Genomic DNA, 25,850 nt, shown 5'->3' on the forward strand with positions numbered 1-25,850 from the left:
ATTATTATAAAATGTGAAGTTTTTTTCTTTTTTAATTCATTGCTGTGAATTAATCATGCATTACCCTGAGGTTTAGATGATGTGATTATCTTTAGAATGACATTGTGGAGGTGTAAGAGACCAGATCTGGCCAGTTTAAATGCTGGAAAGGGCTGAATGGAACACATCTAGATCTTTCAATTTTGCCCTTTTCTTTCAAAGAAAACTTCTTGTTATTCTATTCTTGGCTTTTGTTTGTTTTGAACATAAAAAGAATTTAGTAAAATAACTTTGTTGTTAACAAGTTGATATTTGGAACAAAAGTTAACAGGAAATTTTATTGGAAGGTTCAATTTAGACCACTTTAACCCTTTTGTTACCATATTTGTGGAAATACAATGCCTACGCTTCAATTAAGTTTGAAAATAATGAAAGAATTTAGTATAATAACTTCATCACTATGAAGCTGATGTTTGGAATGTATTTTTAAAATTTTGATGGAAGATTTTAATTCAAATCACTTTAAAATGGAGATTTTTGCATCAGAGAACAAGGGGTGGTCTCAAGTGGGTTGGTATCAAAAGAGTTAAAAACAGAATTATTAAGAGGTAGTGAGTAGCAGCAGTACAAGATAGCAATATAAGAAAGCAAGTGACTTTTCGATTTATTTTTCTTTATTGATGATTGAAGAAATACATGTAAGTGTGGCTTCCTCATTCCTGGTCTCTGGTGACAGGCTTCAGTGATAGATAAGAAATAGAAGGAAGAACAGTTGAGAGTTCTTAAGACAATCACAGTTGGAATCCAAAGTCACTGTAGTGGAAATATTTAGCTTTATGGAGATGGGGGGTAGGGTGAGAAGAAAAAAATAAATAACAGACTCACCCCTGTTACTATAGAAACAGACAAAATCCAACAGGTTTACAACAAAAATAAAGAAAAAAGTATTTGGTGAAAAAATACCCACTCAGCCCAGATGACTAACCGTTTAAATACATTTGATCAATATGAACAAAGATAATCTTCCAGTTTATGTTTGTCATTGTCCACTAGTTAGCAGTAGCATTACTAGGGGGAGGGGTCATAGCCTAAAAATAAATGCTGCTACTCCATGTTGTAAGTTAGACTGTGCAAAGTTAGCAAGAGACCAAAAGGCACAGGAAAAAAAATATATATAAAAGGAAACTAACGAAATATACAAAACTAATTACTACAACGACACCAGCATACCATTTATCTGAGCAGCTGAAAGAAACCATTTTCAAAGGCAGACAGAGGTCGAGGTGACCAAGTGATGAAGACTTCTCAGAATGTAACACCTCCCAAGTCAATCACTTGTGACTTTCTGCATCATCCGAAAGAGGTGGGGGTAAAAAAATAAAAGGGCATACCTACTCCTACATCACAAACAGCTGCCAGTAATTAAATTAAATACATTGTTGATAGTCATGTCTTGTACATCAGTGATCACTGATACAGGAATTTAGACAGCTGGTGAGAATATCAATAAGGACAGAGCTGACGACATATCATATGAAAGATTGGACAGGACAGCAAGTGTTGGGAAGTGAAATAAGAGGATGGATATCTCATTTCTGGTGGTGACCATTGCAATTAAAACGAGGCACCAAAGTTAGAAACATGGTTAAACAGCATTGTAATTGTCGGAAGGTCAATGAAACGAAGAAAGGGACAGCTCAGTTGATAGTTGCAATGGAAGGAGAAAAGATGGTCGGAGATATCGTGAGAAAATGTAGAAGAGAGACACGATTGATCTGGTTGAGTTTTCTTTCAAGATACCCTGGGTAGATGTCATACAGTATTTTCCTGAATTCTATTCCAAAAGACAGAATTGAGCTACTTCTATGATACAATGATTGCAAAGAAACTGCAGTCGTGAAAAATTCTCCAAACCCTCTAGGATCATTATTATGCTGTGGAGATGGAGGAGAAGGAGAAAAATAAATATACATCCAATCACGACAAAGTGGACATAATCTAATCACTTATAACTTTGGTGGGGAGAGAGAAAAAGAGAGAGAGCATACCACTGTTTTCTATGACTTCTGCAGGATCAAATAATCCACAATTGAAAATAGTTGGCGGGAATTATTGATTGAAATGAAAAAGATTGAGGACATTCCTGACAGCGTTTCAAGCAAAGAGTTTGAATCTAGCCGCAGCAGTGTAATTGTGGGGAGGTGAAAGAAACAAGAAAAACGATATCTCAACTATAGTAACCATTGCAACAGGAAGGAGAAATAAGGCCAGAAAGATGGTGAGAGACAAAGCAGCAAGAAAGGAGGATCTGTTTTGTTGCGATTACAAAACTGCACGAAATAGACAAGATGAAGAGTGGTGCTAATGACACCACACACACACACACACGAGATGCAAAAATGCAGTTACATCTGGATACGTTTTCTTCAAGATATTCTTGGTGATGTGGCAATGTAATGAATGCTTTCCTGAACCTTATTCCAAACGAGACAGAGATGATGTACCAACCACAACCGACACAACTGTACTACACTTACTGAGCAAATGTTTGCAAAGAAAATCTGCAGACAAGAGAAATACCCAAACCTTCCGGAAACACTGGTTAAACAATGACCTGAGATGATACACGCACAGGAGAAGTAACACTTATCTTGGTGCCAATGATGTTCCGCCTATTCTCAGAAATGAGTTGCATCTTGGGAAGATCAGAAATAACCTAGTGTTAACTAAATCATATTTTAAAATGTATCATCAGATTATTGTGTTATTTTTTTTTTGTTTCTTTTATATTCAGATGCATGTAAAGATTTATAAATTTCCTTATTAGTATTTTTATTTTTCTGTTTGCGTAGATGTAAATATTAAAACGTTTTCCATCTCTAAAAGACGAGGTTAATAGTTTGAAAAATTATAGTCATAAAATATATATATATATATATTTTGCATAGGACGTGCATTACAGTGTGTTAATAATCAACGTGATAGATAAGAGAAGCGTAGTGTTCTAATGATACCAGAGCAAGACCCAAAATGTTAAATGCTCGTTAGCGTTAGTTCGTTTAGAACCTATCCTTCTGAATGACTGATATTGAAACAATATATTCTTCAAAAAATCTTTCATAAATGCCTACTAATGAGTCATAGTTGATGTAAGGGATGAAAAAAAAAACTCTTAAAAAATTCACTTTCAATAATGACTAATGGTTGACTAGAAATGACACCATGATTGAAATGTTTGATGAATAAAATTTATATTTAATCCAAAAGATGTTATTTTCAATTAAAAACAAAAATGGGAATTTTTTTGTTTGTTGTTTGCTAAATATCAAGTGTATGAATTAAGTTGGTGTAATACTAAGGTGATTATAAAACATTAGCTATTATTGCAAGTTTTAGCATTGACGTTTAGGACACATGAAACAGTTTCCTTGTTGTAGACATTCCAAAGAGATTTATAAAAAAAAAAAAAACAACAAAAAACAAAAACACCATGAAGTCTAAATGCTGAGAAGATAACTTCAGGTGTCTTTAATAAGTGATTGTCTTACCACTGGGAGAGAAGTGGGGAGAAAGAATATATAAATTAATAATAAATGTAGCCCAAGAAAATGATCTGTAAACCACAAGCTGGTGTCATCAGATAAGTGCTTGATTATAAATGGGCACAATTGTTGTTGAATAGTCCTGCTCTCAGCCATGATGCATGAAGGAGGTTAAAACATGTCCCTAGTTCATTCTTGCTTTCCTTTTTAATATTTTCAGTTCTCATTATATATATAAAACTGACTTCTTTAAATTTGTATATCAGGAAATGTGAAAGGTAAGAGAAACAAAATAAAATATACATTGACATAACTGTCATTCCAATTGATGGTAACAGAAGCCTAAATATGGTGCAGCAGTTCAAAAAGAAAAAAAAAAAATGGTTGAACCACAAATGGTCGATTTGAAGCATTGTAAATGTTGTTACCATAGCAATATTGTGTGGTCCCAGTCAATAGAAGAGATCCCTAGAAGTTGGTACCAACTGCAGGTTATACGAGATTACACGAGTAGTTCCAAAGACTTCTCATTCCAAACCCAGTCAGCTCCATCTTTTGGAATAATTCTATTTCATCATCCCAAATGGATGCAAAAAACAAAAAAAATGTCGGCAAATTTCATCTTATTTTGTTTCTTTTTTTTTTTTATGTTTCCCCACTTCTAAATATATCTTTTATAAGTTGTATTAATAAAAGCTGAACAAGTGTGTAAAAGTGTAAAATTATAGTTAAAAAAAAAACAAAAAAAAAACTTTTCCATTTTTCAGTTAAAATTTTCTAGTGTTCATTAAATACTAATTGATTAATTAATTTAAAAAAATTAAAATCTTGCTTGTTATTATTATTATCATTATTATTATAAGAGTTCACAGACTGGCAGTCTAAATGAATTGAGTTGTATAAAGTATCTCTGAGCATCATACATGATCATACAGCATCATACACAACAGATAATTATAATAATAAAAATAATAATATTGGTTTTCCTCCCCGGGCAGTGTGTAGCTTAAAGAGAATTGTCTTGAGAGAGAGAGAGAGAGAAAGAGAAAAAAAAAGGGTATATTTTCTTTTCTTTCTTTTTTTGTTTTTTTTTATAATCAGCACAGCAATGGCACCAACACCATTCCATATTTCAATATTCAACTCCTCCAGCTGTAGGTAGGAATGATAGGCAAGACATTCGGAAAGATCTACTGCAAAGTTACATGGATAAATACAATTAGCAGATTGATAGCATATACAGGTGAGGTAACATAAAAAAAATTTTTCAATAAGAAATATGTCAAGTTTAAAAAATACAATAGTCTTAAGAGGAATTGAGTTCAGGAACTTTCAGAAGTATTAAAACAACATAGCCCTCAAGTAAATAATAATAATAATAGTATCTTAATAAATGATAATTGTCATAAAGTTATGATAATAATGAATGTAAAATGCCCTATTGTCTAAAATGAAATATCACCAATGTCCTTAACACAAGCGAAGCCTTAGTCATGAATACATTCAATTAATTTCATGTACCTTATTGTATATATTTGTTTGTTTGTGTGTGTGTGTGTACACGCACATATATATACATTATAGAATGTGACATGCAGAACTATCTCACTGTGCATGTTTGCACGTGTGTATGTATGTATGTATGTATGAGTATGTGTGTGTGCATATGTGTGAGTGAAAGCATATATATGTTAGTTTTATATTCGGGAAGAAGGTCCTTTATCCAGTAGTACATGCTTTTGGTAGTAGTGGTATATAGTAGTGGTAGTAGTAGAAGTAGTAGTAGCAGTAGTAGCTAGCTGGGTGGTGGAGCTACATCTGAAATCATAGTCATGCATACACAGTAACAACCAAAGTAGTTGTAGTTCAGAATAAAAAAAAAAAAAAGGAACTACCAAAAATAAATGAAAAAAAAAAATAAAAGAGGAGGATTTTGGGAGATCTTTTTATCAACTTGAAGCTGAAATAACCAAGAAAGTGGGAATAAGGATAAAAGTTTGTTTATGGTTTTGTCTTCTTTTTTTTCTTCTTTCTTTTTTTAATTATTATTATTATCGTTATTATGATTCATACTGAATAAAAAACTGATATCTATGAAGTAGAACTAGTTTTGATTCCAATCATTTGTTGCTTTCCTCACTATCAGCCGTTCCCTCTGAAGTAGCCTCAGTGCTGTCCTTCACACCGTTCCACTGCTCAGCTTGCAAGGCATTATTTGGAGACACAGTTGTCTCTTTCTCTGTCGCTGCCTCTGATTCTGAAAGAGAAGATAACAGCAATACAAGTTGAAAGTAAATTTCATTGGTCGACTCCCTAATGAAAAACGCTAACTCAGGAGAGAAAACTAGTAGCTTTCTTTCTTTTTTTTTTTTGTTTTTTTTTTAAGGTTGGGAAGAGGGAGGGAGGAGGTGGCAGGGGAGGGAAACGAGTTAAACAACTATGTTGTTAGTTTATTATTATTATTATATATATATACACATATATATAATGTTAATAGAAAAAAATCTGAGTGAAGATATATCAATTTGCCTAATAGTAGTAATGTTAAACTATAATAATGATAATAATAATAATAAATATTAATAGTGGGCTATGTACAGTTAACATTCAGAGAGTTCCTGTCCTCAACACCTTACAACAAAAACTGTTTGTTTTTTGTAGTTTTGTTTGTTTGTTTGTTAGTTGGTCGTTTTTTTGTTTGTTTCCAAAATAAAAAAAAAAATGAAAAGAAAAAAAGTAATCAGGTTTTTTCAAAATAATCCCCCTCACAATCTATACAAGTTTTCATTCTTTTAAACCAATTTGAAAAACACTGAGTCCATTCAAAATTGGACAGTTGAGACATTTGGTTAACCAGTGCCTGGACAGCTTCTTCAGGGCTCTCAAATCGAATGCCCCTCAGCTTTTCTTTCACTTTGGAGAACAAAAAATAATCACAAGGTGACAGATCAGGGCTAGAGCCAGGGTGAGAGATTATCTGCACGTGGTTTTCAGCTAGCAAGTCGAGTGTTGCTGCAGCAGTATTGATACGAGTGTCATCATGGTGGAGGAGAATGCCCCGGAGACCAGAGTCTGGGCGCTTCAATTTGATTGCTTCAAACAACTGGGGTAAACACTTGGTCACGTACCACTGTGCACTGACTATTTCCCTGTCTGTCAAAGACGTGGTCACTAAATAACCACTTCTTTGGAAATAAGTTGCCATCATTGTTTTCCCAACACTTCGAGGCCTTTTCAGTTTTAAAGGCGGGTCTTCATCTGGAAAGACCCATACAGAAGCCTGCCGTTTTGTTTCAGGTTCATATTGATAAAGCCAAATCTGGTCTTCTACAACAATATCCCAGACCTTAGGAGAACCTCCATTTTCAAATTTTTTCAGCATATAATGACACCATTCCACTCGAGCCTGCTTTTGCATTTCATTAAGAGTTTGTGGAATCCAACAGCAACTATGCTGTTTTAAATGCATATGATTCTGTAGAATCCATTTGACATTTCCTGATCCAATGCTTAAGGTACCTTCTATTTCTTTAGGTGTCAATCTTTTATCACTATTCAACATTGCCTCTATAACTTCAATATTTTCAGCGAGTATTGAAGTGTTTGGGCGGCTAGTTCTTTGGTCATCTTCCAGATCTTCTTTACCACGTCTAAATTCTCCAAACCAGAATTTAACTGTACTGTAAGAGGGACTTAAATCCTGAAATAATCGATACAAAATTTCATGACTGTCAGCTGCACTTTTCCCTTTCGAGTAATGCAGGAACATCATGGCTCGAAAATTTCTTCTCTGCAGTTTCATGGTGAATACTGAAAGATTAGTCTGCTGCTTAACTTTGTCAAGCTCTGAAATGAGAATGAAGAATGAGAGAAGGCTGAAAGCTCAGCTTGTCTTATAGACAATAACGACAATTTAGGAACAGTAAAGATTTGACAAGGTGTTGAATTGAGGAACTGTCTGATGGTGATTTCTTGAAGCATTCTTCCTTTTCTTTTTTTTTTTTATTTTCTGGGGGGAAGGGGGAATTATAGAAGAGAGATAGAGAGAGAGAGAAAGAGAGAGACAGAAAGAAAGAGAGAGAAAAAACAAAGAAATCAATATAAAGTGAAGTACTTTGTCATTGTTATCTGAAAGCAGCAAAACAAAAAGAACAAAACCAAAAAAAGGTGCATGACATGACAAATGTACAAGAAACCAAAACCAAAAACAACATCAGCTCCTTAAAACTAATAAAACATTATAGAAATAATGACTTCAATAGGTTGGCTTTTATTTATTGTTCTGTTTGGCTGAAGAAGAAAGGGCAGCACCCATAATCTTCACAGACTCTTACAGACTGGAGAGAGAGAAATGCTGTTGATGATCAGTAAGAACTTGTATAAGGTGGATATTTGTTAAAAACAAATCTGGAGAGAAAATACTGGGTTTACTACAGTGTTTGCAAGTGAGAGAGAGAGACAGTGATAGCAGGGAAGGAGGAGCAGAAGAGAGGTAGAGAGGTGGTGCACTAGTGGTACACAGCCTGCTAATTTAAAGAGAGAGCGAGAGAGAGAGAGAGCAAGTGTATTTGAATGTGTGGCCCTAGTGATCATGCAGTGTTGAACCTAGTTGTATAAAAACAACATAGGTATGTATTAGTTAAGAACTGATGATGAAATAGTATTTAGTTCAAGGAAGGAAGTTAGTTGAGTAAACAGTAAACTTGCAATGTTAATTAAAATGGGAAAAAACTTGAGTTACACCTGGAGACAAGGTATTTCATCATAAATTAAAACAACAAAAAACACAAAATGTTTTATTTTGAAACAATTAAGATATTTTCAATTGCATGATTTCTGTAAGGAGAGAGAGAGAGAGAAAGAGAGAGAGAATCAACTATTTGGTTGTGTCAGAGTTCAACCATGGTTGAATAACAACAACAAAATAATAAGTAGTAGGTTTGATTGTTATACTACCTTAAAATGGAGAGCCACACTTAGCACTGACAAACATTTTGCCCACAGTCAAATCATCTCAAATCTAACCTTGTATCAGACATATAAGGTAAGGTGATCATGCATTTTAGAGAGAAAATACAGTTTTAATGGATAGGGTGTCTTTTTAAAAATCAGAATGGAACACAGAAATGAATGAGAAAAAGAGGCCCTTCTTCCCCAGCAGGGTCCGTGTGACTAACAACCTACCTGTAGTGGCTGGATTGAGAGAAAGAAAGAGAAAAAGAGACTCTCAATAGTTTGGGTGTGTAACTAACAACCTACCTGAAGTGGCTGGATTATCAGGTTTGGTTTCTGGAGCTTCAGAAGCAGCAGAAACAGGAGGAGCAGTGGTAGGGGTGTCTGTAGTGGTGGTGGTGGTGGTGGTGGCAGCGGCGGTAGTGGTAGTGGTGGCGGTAGTGATGGCAGTGGTAGAAGTGACAGCAGTGGTGGCAGTGGTTGGGGTAGTGGTGGTGATGGCAGCAGTAGCAGCAGCAGTAGTAGTAGGAGTAGTAGTAGTAGTAGGAGTAGTAGTAGGAGTAGTAGTATCAACAGTAGTAGAAGTGGTTGTAGTAGTAGTAGTGGTGGAGGAAGCTGAAAGGGCAGGAGCTGGCGATGATGAAGGAGGGGGTGGAGTAGGTGTCTTCTCACTGGTGGCTGTCGTCTCCTCACTGTCCCCACTGACAGTAGTAGCTTCAGGGGCAATATTCTCTAACAGAGCAGGGGCGGGAGCAGAGGCAGGAGCGGGAGTAGCAACACTAGAAGGACTGCTATCAGGAGGTACTTCTGTTGTCTGAGGTGGCTTTTCTTCACTGACAGCTTCTTTTTCAGGAACTGTAGTCTCTGTGGCAACTGGTTCTGCTGGTGGGGCTACTGCTGCTGCTGGTGGGGCTATTGCTGCTGCTGCTGCTGGGGCTACTGCTGCTTTCTCCTGTAAATCAAACACATCAGAAATAACAGAACAATTACAAATAAAAAAAAAAAAAAAAAAAAAAAAGAAATGGAAAAATACAATTAAAATGAGAAAGCCAGAAAATTCAAGTTAGAAATAAAAGAGTGAAAATACTGTTACCTCAATATTTTGGCCAATATAGCCTTCATCATGAACAGAAAGTGGAACATTGTTGTGATCTATGGAGATTGGTAGTAACCAAAATGCTTATTTCTTTTCTTAATATAACACTACAATATCTTTGTATGTCACAGCATTCCCACAACTCCATCTATGCAGGTCAAAATGACATTTCATTTTCCTTCTGATCATGATTTGGGCCTTGCAAGGCCAAAACATTGAAATTTATAAAATAAAAGAGCAAAGCATTGTTTGTTTTCATTCCTTTATTTTTGACGTGTATAGTTGTGCTTTCCTAAATTTTAATGACCACTGCATTAACATATTTTAACACCTGTTTTTAATGCAGACGACATCTCAGAGTAATTAGCCCAGTCATTTATTTCTTTTTAACTAGTGTTGCTATGAAAATTTGTTTTTTGAGACTCATGTTGAAGCACAATTTAATGAGATTAATTATTGAACACGTGAAAGGCTGTGCTGAAATACTGACCCCAAGAAGAATAAGTTCAAATTTTACTACCCCCATTGTACTCCTCAAAACCAAACTCCTAATATAATGCACCACGTATACAAGTTTCATCCCCATTTAACATTTGCTTTCCATGCTGGCATGAGCTGGACAGTTTGACAGGAGCTGGTGAGCCAGAAGACTGTGCCATGTTCCACTACCTGCTTTGGCATGTTTTCTACAGCTGGATGCTTTTTACATAGTACCAGTAAGGTCACCAAGTAATTCGCAGGACAGGAGCCCTCAACTGAGGGAGAGTGCTTAGTGCCAGGTGAAGTGAGGTTAAAGTATAAGAGGTGTATAGAAACAAGTGTCTTGCTGTAAAGATACACAGGTACCCCAGTTGGAAGAGAGATGGTGATGAAGATGCATGAGAGCAGTTTATATTGGAAAAATCTCAACTGCTTATGTTATAGCTATTTTCAAGGGAACATCATTTTACAACTGCTTTTCTGGGTAGTATCAGTAGGTTAAGTCCAAGCCAGAAGACACATCTCACATGTGTTTATTTTAGGCAAGGTTTGCTGTCACCTCCCACTTTACAGCGTATTGGGCACCAGACTAGAGAAGTTGCCATGTCGTTGACAAGCCAAAAGGATCCGCATAACCCATAATACCTCTGCTCATTGGTTTTTTTAAGCGCATACTGATTGCAATTTATTTTAACACTGGAACTAACAAGGTTGCGCAGTACTTCTGTAAAACTAGAGTCCTCACCACTGCCTAGTAACAGGATTGAGAGAAGGTAAATAGAAAAGAAAGCAAAAACAGAAGTAGGTTTTAGTGAACGAAGGAAGTCAGAATATGAACTAAGTGATTAGAAAGAGAGTTTGGTGAGAAAAGAAGAATAAAAGAGGAAGGCAAGTAATAGAAGTATTACACATAAGCCAGTATGATCATCAAATTTTATATTCAGATTTTCATGCTGGCCATTAATGGAATACAGTTTACAGTAGTAGTCTTCAACAGCCGGATGCTCTTACAGTTGCTAACCCTTACTTAAAATTCCACTGGTTTTTGCACACTGAAACTGTCAAGTGACAGAATGTCTTGTTTACAGATGTACATAGACATAACTGTTTTTGCTCAGTATCAATGTGAAGGTAGATAGGAACAACACATGGATGCATACCTACACACATGAATATATACTGCAATCACACAAATATACATATATAGTCTGTTCCCTCTGTATAGACATTGTTGGCTAGTATTCTTTAACCGTAGCTGGGGGGTGACCAGTTGGTTGTTAAGTTAGACACGAACTAGCAGAAGTGGCTGCTGCTGCCACCACTACCAGCATCATTTCAACAACCACTTTTGCAAGTATGCATGGGTCAGATGCCCCTTCCTGTTGCCAACCCTTACTTGCTTCCAAGTAAAGTAATATTACCCCATAGCCAGATATGTGCTTTACAAGAAGACTGGAAACAAACATCATTGCTTGCATGACTGCGATGTTCATTTACAGACACCACGTGATGTCAAGACACAGGTATGTACACAGACACACATATATGCACTTACATGTATATATACGATGGGTTTCTTTCAGTTTCTGTCCACCAGATACACCCATAAGGCTTTGGTCAGCTCGGGTCTTATATAAAACACTTACCCAAGGGGATGTGTAGAGGATTGAACCTGAAACCACATGGTTAGGAAGTAAGCTTCTTAAACACACAAACCCACCTACTCCTTTATATGAAGGCAAAACAAAAGAATCAGATATGTTTTGTTGCAGTAATATATATTTCATCATTAGTAGTGTAGTGTCACTTAAAACAAGAGGTATTTGGAATTACTTGAGCCACATTTGCAGTGATAAGAACATTTGTGGATGTTGCTGAAGGTTAGAATTTTTACAGCTGTTAGGCACAATAGGCGTAAGAATATAAGATTTGCTCTGTCCTGTCTTGAAAAACTACAGTTTCAATGGAAAATTATAAGAGTATATTCAATGTGACATACCTCAGTGACCTGCGGCGGCGGCTGGGAAGGATTTTCAATTTTATCAGATTCATCTACAGGAGTTTCTGGAGGGGCTGATGCGGGTTCTTCAGTCGTCGTTGATGGCTGTGAAAAATATAAAAAGCAACATAGAATACAAAGTGATGTAATTAATTTCAGTAAAGCAATCGTAACCTTGAAAATTTATCGATTCTAACTGCACAATGTTTTTTATGAAGTATAACAGATACAACAATTCTGTTCATCATTTCAACATCCACTTTTCCATGTTTACATAGGTCAAATGGGATTCATTGAGGCAGATTTTCTATGGCTGGATGCCCGTCCTGTTGCCATCCAATGCCTTTTTTTAAAGCAAGTTAATATTTCCTCATGGCCAGACAAGTTTTTCACAGAAAACTGGAAACACATGTAAAACAGTGGCGCTTATTTACAACTATTAATTGATGTCATGATATGGGTGCTCTCTCTTGTTCTCTCTCTCTCTCTCTCTCCCACTTGCATACACTAAAAACCTAAGCCTCAATGCCAAGATAATAAATCTACTGCAAACACAAAGACAATACCAAATCAGAAATATAGCAAATATACCGCAGGTGGTGTAGTTGATTCTGAAGTTGAAACAGGAGTCTTAGGTTCTGGAAGTGGTTCAGCCTCTTCTGTCTTCAACACTGCAGCAACTGCAGCAGGTGCTGCTGGTGTTACTGGCGTTTCTAACTCCTCTTCTTCTTTAGTCACTTCAGACGGTTCGGGTTTATCACTTGATGTAGAATCCTATTGAGATAAGTCAGCAAAATAAAATGTATGACTGACAATGTAGTGAAGAAACAATACTGTTGGCTATTAGTTAATACAACAGTTCTATACTATCAATTTATAACTAAGACTAGCAAAGATGATCAATGTATTTGCTACCATCACTTATTAGGATGGCGACACAAATAAAGAGGTTACAAATTCAAAATTGATAAATCTGAAATGTATTACACTGGAATGGAAAAGGATTAGATTACAACAAAATTAAACCTTATCTCACTTTCAAGTTAAAAAAATAAGTTTTATTCATCTCAAATTAAGAAATTGGGAATGTAGAAGTTTCCTCTTCCTCAAGAAATTAACAGCAACAAGATTTTTATAAGTTCTAATTACCACATTGCTCTTTGATTCTTCAATTTCCATTTTCTCAACTGTGTCACATTTTTCTTCGTCTTTAGGTTTCATTGAAATTTCACTCTCCTGCATGTCCAAATCTGGTGGGCCAGGCGTTGCTGCTGATGAACTTCCAGGAGTGGCAGGTGACATACTGGAAGCAACTGGGGGTGTTGGCGTTGACGGAGGTTGCTGTGGTGATGATGACAATGGTAACTGTTGATGTAAAGCAGCAGCAGTCTTTGCCTGCTGCTGTTGTTGCAGAAACTGTGCATGCCGTTGACGAAGCTCTTCCTTGACCTTTGCAAGCATATTAGCAAATACTTCATCTGTGATCTGTGGTTTGCTTTCACACAGCTACAACAAGAATCAGAATCATTTACTTAAATAACTAAATACAAGTTAATAAACACATCCAATAAATATAAATCAGCTAAGACCTTTGAACATAGAAAGAGATTTCCTATTCTTCATCCCTTTTACATCCATTTGAAACGACTCAAATACTGGTGCTAGGTAAGGAATATTAACTCTTTCACTATCAATTCCCTTGAGATACTTCTGGTTCTATGATAGAAATTATCAAAAATTTCATGTTAATGTATGTTCCAAACACTAACTTAAAAATGATGAAAGATATTTTACAAAATTCTACATTATTTTAAAAATTAATTCGAACAAAATGTAAGTTGATACTACTCTGTACAAAAGCAGTCTTCACTACCATTTCAACATCAAGTTGCTAAGAAACAGAAAGGGTAACTAGATGTAAAAAGACCCTTTGTTCAAGCCCTATACAAAATGTTCAAATTTCTATAGACCCACACCTAAAAGAAAAGCAATTATTCTAACAAGGAAATATGGTTCAGGAATAATTAAAAAATGGTGAACAAAGTATTGAGTCTTTTTTCCTTAAAAAAAAAAGAACTCTTTTCAAATGAAAATCAAAATGAAATTGTAAACCAAGTTCAATAAGAACAGGTTTTGAACATGATCCTCATCATCAAGAATGAGGGAGTTTCTTTAAGCCAGTGAACTTTAAATTGAGTAATTCAAAATACCTTATGTTACTACCTTATAACACATTATTTAAATTATAGAATACATCAGTCTGACAAGAAAAACAAAATGAACCCAACTTAAAACAAGATTTTAATGTATTTTAATCAGCTATTTCCTGGTTATAAATTTAATGGAGCAAAGGGAACCTTTAACAACATTTGAGTAAACCAAAGGGACAGTCTCTACTGGTCACTGGAGCCTGCTAGAAACAGCAATAAAAATCTACCACCTATTGCCTTAGACAAGCAAGAGTATTATAAGCCAATCCAGTTGAAGCAAACAAAGAGCTGAACAAGGAAGCCTGATCATAGTTACTCGACATGTTAGAAAGAGCAGTTAAATCTACATAAAATTACACCTTACTATTTTTAAAAAAGAAAAAAAGGAGGGAAACACTGTATAATGTAGTCCTAGACTGAAAAGAAAACGAGATCATAACTGCTGAAGCACCTCTGATCACATCTACAGGATTAGACTGACTTGGGTTTAAACAATACCTACAAATCAACAAGGGTGTCTCTACATAATCACTTCATTTGATAGAAATAGTAGCTAAAGAAATCTCAAAACACAACAGTTTCAAAAAAAAGGATCTTTTTACATCTAGTTACCCTTTCAATAATATAGTCTGAGTTATACTATGTGTGAATAAAGAATAAGTGGACCTAGCTAGAACACCTGCATTTGCTAGACAGTGACTGCTTTAAGGTTAAACAGCAAAAACTACCCCTCAATCCACATTCACTGGAGGGTCATGGGAACAGAGTCCTTAGGCATCTCCTCCATAAGGTCCTATTTCAAGTAACCAACTGAGACTATAAATATTATCTAAACATCTCCCTTATAGTCTACCCCTAGGTCCACTACCAGTTGGCCCAGCTTAAAGAACCTGTCTTGCAATCCACTCTTGTTGCATTTTATTCATATATCCATAGTACTTTTCAAGGTGGAAAAGTAGTGGTCAAGCTATGCACCCTGTTGAGTAATATTACTCTAGAGATCCCTTGGAGAAACCTCTCTTCAGCCACTTGTATTTGTGATTGTACTCTTTCAGTCATTATCACAAATTCTTACCATAGGTAAAGATAGGTATGAAAATCAAATTGAAGACAGTAACTAACTTTCTTTAAATCTTCATGGAAAGATTCGCTGCTTTCTATGAATTTCCTCTTCTTTGCTTCATGTCTATCTTCAATCAACTTGAGTTCAGATTCCAGTTTTTTCTACAAGAATCAAGATAAAAAAAAGAAAAAAATTGGTGGCAATAGCTTTTTATTTAATTTCTATTCCAACAAAATAGATCTGGGAAATACACCAAAACCATGCCATGAAAGATCTACCTGATGGTTGGTTAAAGAAGAGACTTGCTTCCGCAGGACGCTCATCCGAGTAGACATAATAACTGTGCGAACATCAGGAACCATAGTTTCACTGAATATTTCATTAATGAGACGGTGGTTCCTCAAATAACGAGCATGGGCAATATGCTTCACAGAAAGACCATCATCAAAATCTGAAAATTAAAATATGGAGATATATATATATAAAACAAAAAAGTATTTCATTACTTGTATACACATACACACACACATATATATGTATGTGTATAAATACAAATACGTGCACACACGTGTACATGCATATAGGCAGGCCAGGAATCTGAAGGACCAGTAGAAAATAGAAAAAAACACGCTCTGCTGGATGTGCAATATCAATGTGTGTGATCAATGAAGTACAAATGTGTTGAGAGAAAAACAGGGTATAAGAGAAATCAGATGTAGTGTACAAGAGAGAGGACTTTGTTGATTTGGACATGTAATGCGTATTTATGAGGATTGTTGCATAAAAGGTGCTGATCTCAGGATGCTGACATTCAAGGCAAAAGATGACAAGGGACTGAGATGGATGGTGAAACACTGTGCTTGGGAAAACTTTCTGAGCTACCTTAGCATGCTGCGACCGAGGCTATTAATGTATGAGTACTCATGCATTTGAGTCCCTATCAAGATTATAACTGCTGTCTCCACTTCTCCAAACAACATGGTCATTCGGTCAAGCTTCTTGATATTGATATCTTGTTCTCATTCTTACCATCAACCACTCCCACCTTTGTATCCATCCATCTCTTTCCTCCTCTGACTTACAATGTTAACACCAACCCTCATCACTATATCATACATCCTTCCATCACCCTATCAACTGTATTATTCTGCTGTTGTAAGAAATGTAAGGAGAACCTGTCACTACACACCATACTCTGAAATAACAATCAACACCCCATCTCTGCTATCCATAACTTCATTCTTATTCCTCCCTTATTTAGCACTCATCACTTTTGACTCTTGTATACATCTGATCACTTCCACTTCTATGTCTGTACCTGCCTCTCATTCTCTACCCCTATTCTTATAACCGTATCATTCACCTACTCCGATTCTTCTGAATCCATTTTTTCTGCACATTTTCTTGGGCATGCTTCCAGGAAGGTACATTCTGGCACATTGTTACTACTCTATTTACCTCTCATTAGGTTCTACTCCAGCCTCCTCCATTCACTAACGTAAAATGTATGATAACCACAAATTAACTTCACAATAGTTACACCAGTTTGTGGTCTTCCCATCACACTCTAACCTCCTAACATTTTGCTTAAAGCAACCACTCCATCTCTTATCCTTGCAAGTTACAAGGCAAATTCATCAGTAGCACCCATGCCAAAATTGAGACATTGGAGTGAGATGTAGCCCTTCTGACCCATTGGCTTATGTCAAGATGTCCAATCACTGCTAGCATGGAAAGTAGATGTAAAAACGAAGGTGTAAGATTTGGTGGATTAAGCAGGAAAAGTAGAACTCAATACATAAGGAAATTTGCAAATTTTTATTCAGCATGGAAAACGGACGCTAAATGATGATGATGCTGACTTGACAGACAAGTTTTATGCATAGAGAGAGAGAGAGGGTGGGTGGGTGGGGGGAAGGAGTATTTGTAATATTGGTGTTTTGAAACTTAAATCTGCAACATATGTAACCATAAAAGACTTATTCAACCTACCATCTTCATCATCTGCAGGTTGTATGCTAATCCTGGGTGAATCAGATTTGGACTGCTGTTAAAATAGAAAACAAAATACAATTTATATTCTTAACTTGGCATTATTCATTTGAAAAATAGTTCATCTCACATTTAACATGCAAAACCACACTAAAGTTTGAACCAAAAATTATTTAGGAATTGTCCTAACAACATTAAACAGTAAATTAACGAAGCCAAATTACTTACTCTTACTCGTCTTGGTCCCCTTCCAGCTACTTCTTTCTCTATAATCCCATCATAACCGTTTTTACTGGAATTCAAGTTACTTTTGTCGGGCAAAGTATTCTGGAAGAGGTTTTATTAAGTAATATTAAACAAATAAACATTATATAAATTGCATACACTATTTTCTGTTGACATACGTTGATGTAGAAACAAACAGAAAGAGAAAGAAAGAAAGAAAGAAAAAAAGGGAAAAAATAAGAAAAATGTAACTAATATCATCATCATTTTTTTTGTTTTGTTTTTAATTTTATAAAAATATATTTCTTTTCACAATTTTTTTTTTTCCCCCAATGCTGACATGGGTTGGATAGATCTGCGAAGTTTGCCTCACCGCAGCCTGTCCCATCTGAATCCTACTGGCTTTTCATCGCTACCCTGACTTCAAACCTCTGACAGACACACTATATCCACTCACTGGTAATGTTCGTATCCAGTGGATAATGTAGCAACATAAAATAAGACAAAAAAAAGAAAAACAACAAGAGTAAATTCAATAAACTTGCACCACTTTAATCAACAGGAAGTGGGGTGCTGAATGCTTTTAAAATCTGCTGCACATGATTCAAGAAACCAGATTCCCCTTTTGCTGGTGTTTGAAGCCAGCAAAACCAGACATGACTTAGAAAGCCATAGAAACACAGTTTTAGATATTTCACCACAGAATATTAAATGAGATTTTGGAAATAAAAACTGGTATATTTAAAGAAAGAGGCAATATAGCCTGACTAAACACTTTTTGTCATTTTTTTTTCTTTTGCAACTGGACATAGGAAGTGGAGAGAAAAAAAAAAAAAGATACGTTAGGAAAGAGGAAGCTAAAGACATCACCAAAACAAGCCAAGGATAATACTATGAGGAAATGAGTTTTAAAAATATATGTATGTGGTATATAAGTAAAAATAAAAGGATAATTTATGAGTGAAATGTGTTCTAACTAAATAAAGACTGAATTATAAACCTAATTTACCTGTTGTCGAGGTTTTTCTCGTTCTTCATCTTCAGTTTCGGCTATTGAGAGGAAGAATTACGACACATCAATGTTTCTTTTTCAACAATGTTAAATGAGATTGAATCTAAAGTCTCACAATTTCAACTAAGTAACCATGTTAAAATATAATTCGTTTGTTCACTAAGTTTTTAACATTTGGATTAGGAATTAATAATATAATCATTATGGTGTAATGTTCCCCAAAATATATACCTGTTTCAAGAAGATAGGAAATGTAAGTGAAAAAAAAAAAATCAGAGAGAGAGAGAAAGAAAAGAAATATGTGTTTAATTTACAAATTTTGGTGTTTCTCACGGTAAATCTCAAAAACGTGCCGTTAATCTAAGGCAAACGAACGTATTCTATACCAATAAGAAGATTTCCATTTAGGATTCAAGACAGCTAAGAATAATTAAAGTAATTTCTAAAAACAGTGCTATCCCCACTTCTCAAATACATACCAATATTTTTGAGTCTTCCCTTTGCAGCAATCCATGCCTGGTAACCGGGAGAATTGTGGTAGGCTTTCATTGCTTCGTTGTACTGGATCTGCAATGGTTGGCACTTATCGTAACACACTATCCACCACAAACTAACTGGTATTATGATTATTAACGTTTTTTTTTTTTTTTTTAATTGCAATCAAATATGGTATTATGAAGTCACAAAACTAGCTAAGTCCTGATAGCAACTTAAATATATTCAGATATAGAAATATATAATACACAACCAAACACACAAAGAAATTATATCCTAATGTCACAAATCTAAGTTTCGTAGATGTAACGATTTCAATATATTCTGTGAAAACACAAACAATACACTACTCTAACTCAAAGGAACAAGTTTCAATACCTATACACACACACACACATACTGGATAGCAATAGTTATAACAGAGCTCATGGCACAAAGGCATGACAAGTGTAAAAGCTTCCACTTCATTCACTTAGGGATGAGTGGGAAGTAACAAGCAGACCAATAACATCACCAGGGAGATCATTATGAATGAAACCTTTGTGAAAAGAAGAAAGCTTACTTAAACAGTTGCAAGTCAAACCCTAACTCATATTCAGTTGCACTAAATACAACATTAATACTTGTGGAATATATTAATATTTTCCCCATTTTTATTTCTATTACCAAAAGATTTACTGTAACTAAGTACAAATACTTTCCAGAGGAAAATTTACTAATTTTAATAAATTTATTATGGTAAAAAAGTAAAGTCTTTATGAACTCTTCAAGAGACAGGAGTTTTTTCAATATTTATATCGACATTAAGTTTTGATTGATTTGATGGCCATTTATCAACATGTGAATGTTGATATTGCTGATCATATGCATAGTTATTTACAGTACCAAAACAGACATATACTTCATCAGTGGCCTATATCTCTAGTCTGAATCCACAACTAAGTATAATGTCACAGAATAAGATGCCTGATAATGCTTGAAACATAGCATGCATGTGAATACTGAAACATAATCTCTCTAGAAATTAGATCAGTAACTCAGAATACTTTAACCCTTTTGATACCAACCCAGCTGAAACTGGCTCTGTAGTACAACCAAACCTTATCCACAATTTATGTTCCTGACACTAGCTTAATGATAATGAAGTTATTTTACTAAATTCTTTGTTATATTTAAAATTAATTGAACGAAACACAGAGCATCTCAAAATAAATACGGTAACGAAAGGGTTAAAGTGCTTCCCTCATAAAAGCATCTGTTGGAACAGACTATGCCTATCATCTCTTCTAGTTATGCTACTGCTAATGGTCTTTTTGGCCTTGTGAGGTGCTGGGCTTCAAAGAAGTTAACTGTTATTGTTTCCCCTTACTGGAAAATCAGATAATATCGGTAACGAAAGGGTTAAGCAATATTAACCTTTTAGCATTTAAAACTAGCCATATCTAGCCCAGATATTCTGATTTATGTTCAAACCAGCCAGATCCAGCCTCTCACACCTATCCTACAATATCGTTCTGGAAATAGCAATCACATTATCAAAATCTCAAAGCTATGATATAGTGCATGATTAATTAGAAACAGTATGATTAAATAAGCATTACATTTGATAGAATAATTTGAATACTAGAGGGTTAATATTTAAAATTACTGACATTATGGGAAATTTAATTTTACATGCCATGTAGAAACCCAAATGGCACATTAAGGAACTGGCAGACAAGAAAACAAAAAGCCCTTTCCCTCCTTGTTTCATCCACATACAAACATTTTCCAGAAGACAAGGTTCATGTAGTTGACAGATATACTTCAGCAGTGTAGAATATATTGTCCAAATACATAAAGAATTTACAGTCTATGAGATGGTAGCCCAATATTGGAGCATAAATGTTAGAAAACAATATTAAACAAATTTTATGGGCCTTGAGTTTATGTAGTTTTATTAGCTTGGCAAGCAGCACACTTCAATCTAGTCACTACAGCTGGAAATCAGTTACAATCACTAAATGAAGTGAAATGCTTCAGCTGAGATTGAACCTAAGTCACAGACTTGTTACCATACAGTTGCAGTACTTCATACAGCACACAGAAAGTGCAGCAGCATTCTAACATCCAGATAATTTACACACACACAATATATATATATATATATATATATAATTTTTTATATTTTTGTAATATAATTTTTTTCTGAAACTTCAGATTTTTCAATATGTTAGACAACTGATTTTAAATTGATATTAATCAAATTAATATTCAATTTTTCACCCTTATTATTTTAAATTTAAATTTAAATAGCTATGTTCTCTAACCGGCAAAATTCACTGCAGAGAATTATTTTCTGTAGAAATATTTTGGGTAGTTTGGCACGCCAAAACGAAGACTTTTGAAAAGTGACCCCAATTGTAATTGGTAGAACTGTATACATGTTCAATCTCATGTGGACGTCCTGTGTATAGTTTTGCAAATTATATTTGCAAAGACGATCACACAGATGAGCTGCAGACAATTACGTAAAGCGATAACAACGAAACTTGGTTTGTGACTAATCTATATTTTGTATCTTTTCATTTGCCTTGCTTACTTACTTTCTGGCGTTTGCTAAATTTTCTTGAGAACATTCCTTTCTTAGTGGTAAGACCATAGTGGATCTTCTTCTAGCATAATGGATGTCCACTTACAGGTCATCCCTCTTATATGTATGTATGTATGTATGTATATCTATCTATATATATATATATAAAACATATCAGTGAGGTAACATATTTGTATTAAAAAAACTTGGCTAAATCTTAGTTTGTTATGCATACCAGTATGAGTCAGAATATATTAGTGAGACATTGTTTTATAATAGGAAACCCTTCCTGTTTTGAACCCTTACCTGTTTTTGAAGTAAGGGATTTCTTATTTTACACATCTTAGAGGTGCAAAGTGAACAGACAATTTGTTGACAGAAGTAACAACAATATCGCTTGTAGTGACTGACAGTTGTAGAGTGCAAATGTAAACAAACATAGACACACAAGCATGCACAAACATATATGACGATATTTTAGTTTCCATCTGCCAATATTAACCGCAAGGCTTTGGCCGGACTGGAACTTGTCCAAAGTGCAACACAGTGGGATTGAACTCAAAATCATAGTTAAGAAGCAAACCTTAACCACACAGCCATGCCTGCATATATCGATTTCATATTTTGGCACAAGGCCAGCAACTTTGAGGGAGGGGTAAGTCAATTACATCAACCCCAGTGCTCAACTGGTACTTATTAAGTGATTTGTAACTTGAATATTTAATAGAAACTGGTTGTATTAAACATAACTAATTAACTAGGAGTAGCTGCAAAATTTGGTAATCATTTTCGAAACATACAAAACTGCTCCATTACTATATATGGGCCAAGAAAGAAATTTGACTGACACATGAAGCTATCGAGTATTAACGAGACACTATTTACAAACTTTGTATTATTTATAATGGTAGTGTACAAGAAATTCCAAGTAGCACCAGGAAGGAATTTTATGGTGTCAAGTTTGGTATGTTATTGTTCTGAAGAACAAATCTAGCCTACATCAGTAAATAATGTACCAACAACAAACTTGACACATCAGGCAACAAGATGGCCTCTGGACAAAATAAAATTGAGTTTCAAATTTTGTATTACAAAACTGGGATCAGTACAAACAATATACCAGGGTTGAGTGAGTTCAGGGACTACATCCCCATCACCTAGGCAAACTGAATAACAATATCACCACTATCATTATTAGTAACATAGCTTAATAACAAGTTGCTTGGATCTTTTGCAATATACAAAATTGCGGACCCTTCCTAGATCTTTAATGAACTACAGTTAGGGTTGGCAAAGTAAAACAAGTCTTTGAAAACTTTGTGAGAGGTGTCACTTTACTTGCCAACCACATATACGATGAGAACATGTGGACAGCACTGATGGTGGAGGAGCTGGCAGGGTTAAGGACAACCAGTTAGAGTTACCAGTTTGTATTTACCACCAAGACATACAGCTCAGTCTACTCAATGTAAACAGACCGTACAAGTAGTACAGTGTTGCTGAACTGAAAGTCAGCCCTGACTGAGAAGAACTGTGAGCAAATGTATTCTGAATACGACAATCTAATCTGTATCTAAGACTATATTATCTAGACTTTTGCATTTCTTTTAAAGATTATTGAGTGTAATTTGAAGGAAACTCGGCTCCATTTTTCTAGCCAACTGGGCAACGATGAAGGGCTTTGCATAAACCCCTGTTGTAAGCTTTGGAACTGATGGGCATTTAGTTGAATTCAGTTGTAGATAGGGGAAAAGCTACTTGGGGAAAATTATACCTCCTGCTTGACATTATGGAAACTATCAATGGACACTGGTCCCATGAATAGCTAGCTTTTTTAAATAGCAATACTTTACTTACAGTAATTATGTTTCTGTTGGTATGGGAAGATCCTACCACCCCCATCCGGCACTGTCACCCTATATCAGTATACCAAGTCTGCAATAGTTTCAATTTTATGCTGAAGCTATCACGGTCTTAATATTGATAATACTAGTAGGAAATGTAAGGTAATCAGATTTTAGTCCCTTAATCTGAAATATAGGGGAGCCATGACTACAGAAAGATTAACATTCTTACCTGCAGCCTGAGTTAAATTCTAAATACCTTAAATATCAAAAAGAGTGGCATTATTTCGTTGAAGAAATAAATTAGTTTAACTCAAAAGGAATATAAGTGATAGTAATTGGAAATTATCATTTATGCAGAGAATGTGTTTACCATGCCAAGCAAAGGTCAAGGAAAAAAATTCAAAAGACAAGTGAGTTGGGTTGACAATTAGGAGGTATACAATATGATGAAAAATAAAAATGCTTCTTTAACTCTCATCATATCACTAACTTTCTGATAAAATACAATTTATATGGAATGGCAACTTGAAGTTTATCAACTAACTTATTAAACAGATTTCACTACTAACCTATTTTCTTTTTCTTTTTAGAAAAGTAGCTATCATTCAGTTATTTCTGCGAATATAAATAAGATCAGGACGAAGGTAGTAGATTGTGACTTCTAATAACACATGAACATAAGAGAAAAAAAAATATTGATCTTCAGTTTAAAATTATATCAAGCAAGTAGAGCATGGATCAGCAGAAATTATGTCAGCTTAAAGTAAATGTAATTTCAAGCCTCTAAAGAAAATAGCATTTTCATTATTACTCTTTTTATATAATTATATCAATTAAAGTTTCCATAATATTTAAAAAATAAAGTGAAAGCAATACATTAAAAGAAATACCTCATTGAGTGACTTTTATTGAACAGATTAGATGTTATTTTAAGAAAACCTGCATCATGTTTACAAAGAATGTCTACAAATAAAGCTGTTATCTATATGGAAATCATATTATAAATGCAACTGCCTATGGAAGTGTAGGAAGAAAATGAGAGTAGTAGTAGTAGTAATAGTAGGTGAGTAAAATAAGAAAGATATAGGAGAAGAAAAGAAAGTGGTAAATCAATAAGGTGGTTAACGTCAGACATTCATCATGGGGACCAACAACAACAGGTCATGCGAGAACCATGCCATTTGTTACACAGCAACATCATGCAATAAATAAAAAAGGAAAAGGAAAGAAAGAAAAGCAAATATCGTAAAGTAAATGAAACAGAAAAAATTCTTATCAGAACCCAAGAAGTAACTGTTGAAGATCAAATCAAGGAAATGAAACTTCTTTTAAAATTCAAAACAATACTAATTAAAAGAGGAATGTAAATGTCACGACCATAACTTGAAGTTTATTTGAGTACTTCATTATATAATTAGTTTAAGAAGAAAACATAAATTTTCTAGTTGCCCATCTATGCACATGTATATGTATATATATATGTATGTATATATATATACGTCATTATATAATTAATTTCAGAAGAAAACAAAAATTTTTTTAGTTACCCATCTATGCATGCATGTGTGTGTGTATATATATATATATATATATATATGTGCATATGCATATATATATATATATATATATATATACACAAACACACACACAAATATACACATGCATATATATGTATAGGTGTACACAGTTACAAGTGATCCTACCAAGGCCTTACTCTTGTTCAACACAGCAGCTGCGGGATGGAAGTGACCCCATGGAAGGCACTAAACAAGATGACTCAACATAATTAAGGAAGATATCCAGAGGTTCAATGTTGTCTGGAGGGTGGGATGGGCAAGTGCAGAGGGGCTGCCATGAGATTGCCATCAATGGTGAGCACTGGTGGGCTCTACACATTGTAACACCTCTGGGACCACTAACTTGAGATGACCTCCAGGCCCATCAAGCAAGAGCATAACTGAGTGTGTTAGGGTTTTGGACCTATGATCATGTGTCCAGTTCTTTGATCAGGACACTCTTTGTTCCCATTGCTCCAGTAGAATCAGAAGAAATTAAGTGAACTGGTGAGGTTTGACCTTGCAGCAGGCCAGTGTTCCCTTGAGGGGGGAAGTCAGAACTGGGATAAGCTCCAGTCTGGTGAGCTCGTATGCATGCGAAAGTTCAATATTATACACACAATTGCACATCTACATACACATATATGTATGTATGTACATCCACATGTAGAATGTATGCATAAATATTTGTATAATATATACCTAGGTAGATGTGTGAGTATGTGCATGTATGCATCTGTTCTTTTGTTTAATGCCCATTTTCCATCCAAGAATGGGCTTTGAAAGAGTGATTTCAGGCAGGATTTTATGGCAGAAAGCTCTTCTTTAG

At 35.0% G+C, this 25,850-nt stretch overlaps 1 protein-coding gene across 7 annotated transcripts in view; it reads right to left on the minus strand.

The window, feature by feature from the left end:
* Positions 1 to 631: 631 nt before the first annotated feature.
* Positions 632 to 25,850, minus strand: part of LOC115220797 (mucin-5AC) — a 56,007-nt gene continuing 30,788 nt past the window's right edge. For 4 of the 7 annotated variants that reach the window (XM_029790942.2, XM_029790940.2, XM_029790943.2 and 1 more), the window contains 11 exons: positions 19,031 to 19,118; positions 18,549 to 18,589; positions 17,543 to 17,641; positions 17,315 to 17,369; positions 15,601 to 15,773; positions 15,382 to 15,483; positions 13,199 to 13,555; positions 12,641 to 12,823; positions 12,050 to 12,154; positions 8,781 to 9,426; positions 632 to 7,367 (listed from right to left, as the gene is read on the minus strand). In XM_029790942.2, the coding sequence (XP_029646802.1) occupies positions 6,262 to 7,367; positions 8,781 to 9,426; positions 12,050 to 12,154; positions 12,641 to 12,823; positions 13,199 to 13,555; positions 15,382 to 15,483; positions 15,601 to 15,773; positions 17,315 to 17,369; positions 17,543 to 17,641; positions 18,549 to 18,589; positions 19,031 to 19,118 (2,955 nt within the window). In that variant the 3' untranslated portion in view covers positions 632 to 6,261. The remainder of the gene's footprint in view (positions 7,368 to 8,780; positions 9,427 to 12,049; positions 12,155 to 12,640; positions 12,824 to 13,198; positions 13,556 to 15,381; positions 15,484 to 15,600; positions 15,774 to 17,314; positions 17,370 to 17,542; positions 17,642 to 18,548; positions 18,590 to 19,030; positions 19,119 to 25,850) is intronic. The other 3 variants (XM_029790945.2, XM_029790944.2, XM_029790946.2) reach the window with 2 other exon arrangements.

Source organism: Octopus sinensis, linkage group LG17 (assembly GCF_006345805.1).
Source record: "Octopus sinensis linkage group LG17, ASM634580v1, whole genome shotgun sequence".
NCBI lineage: Eukaryota > Metazoa > Mollusca > Cephalopoda > Octopoda > Octopodidae > Octopus > Octopus sinensis.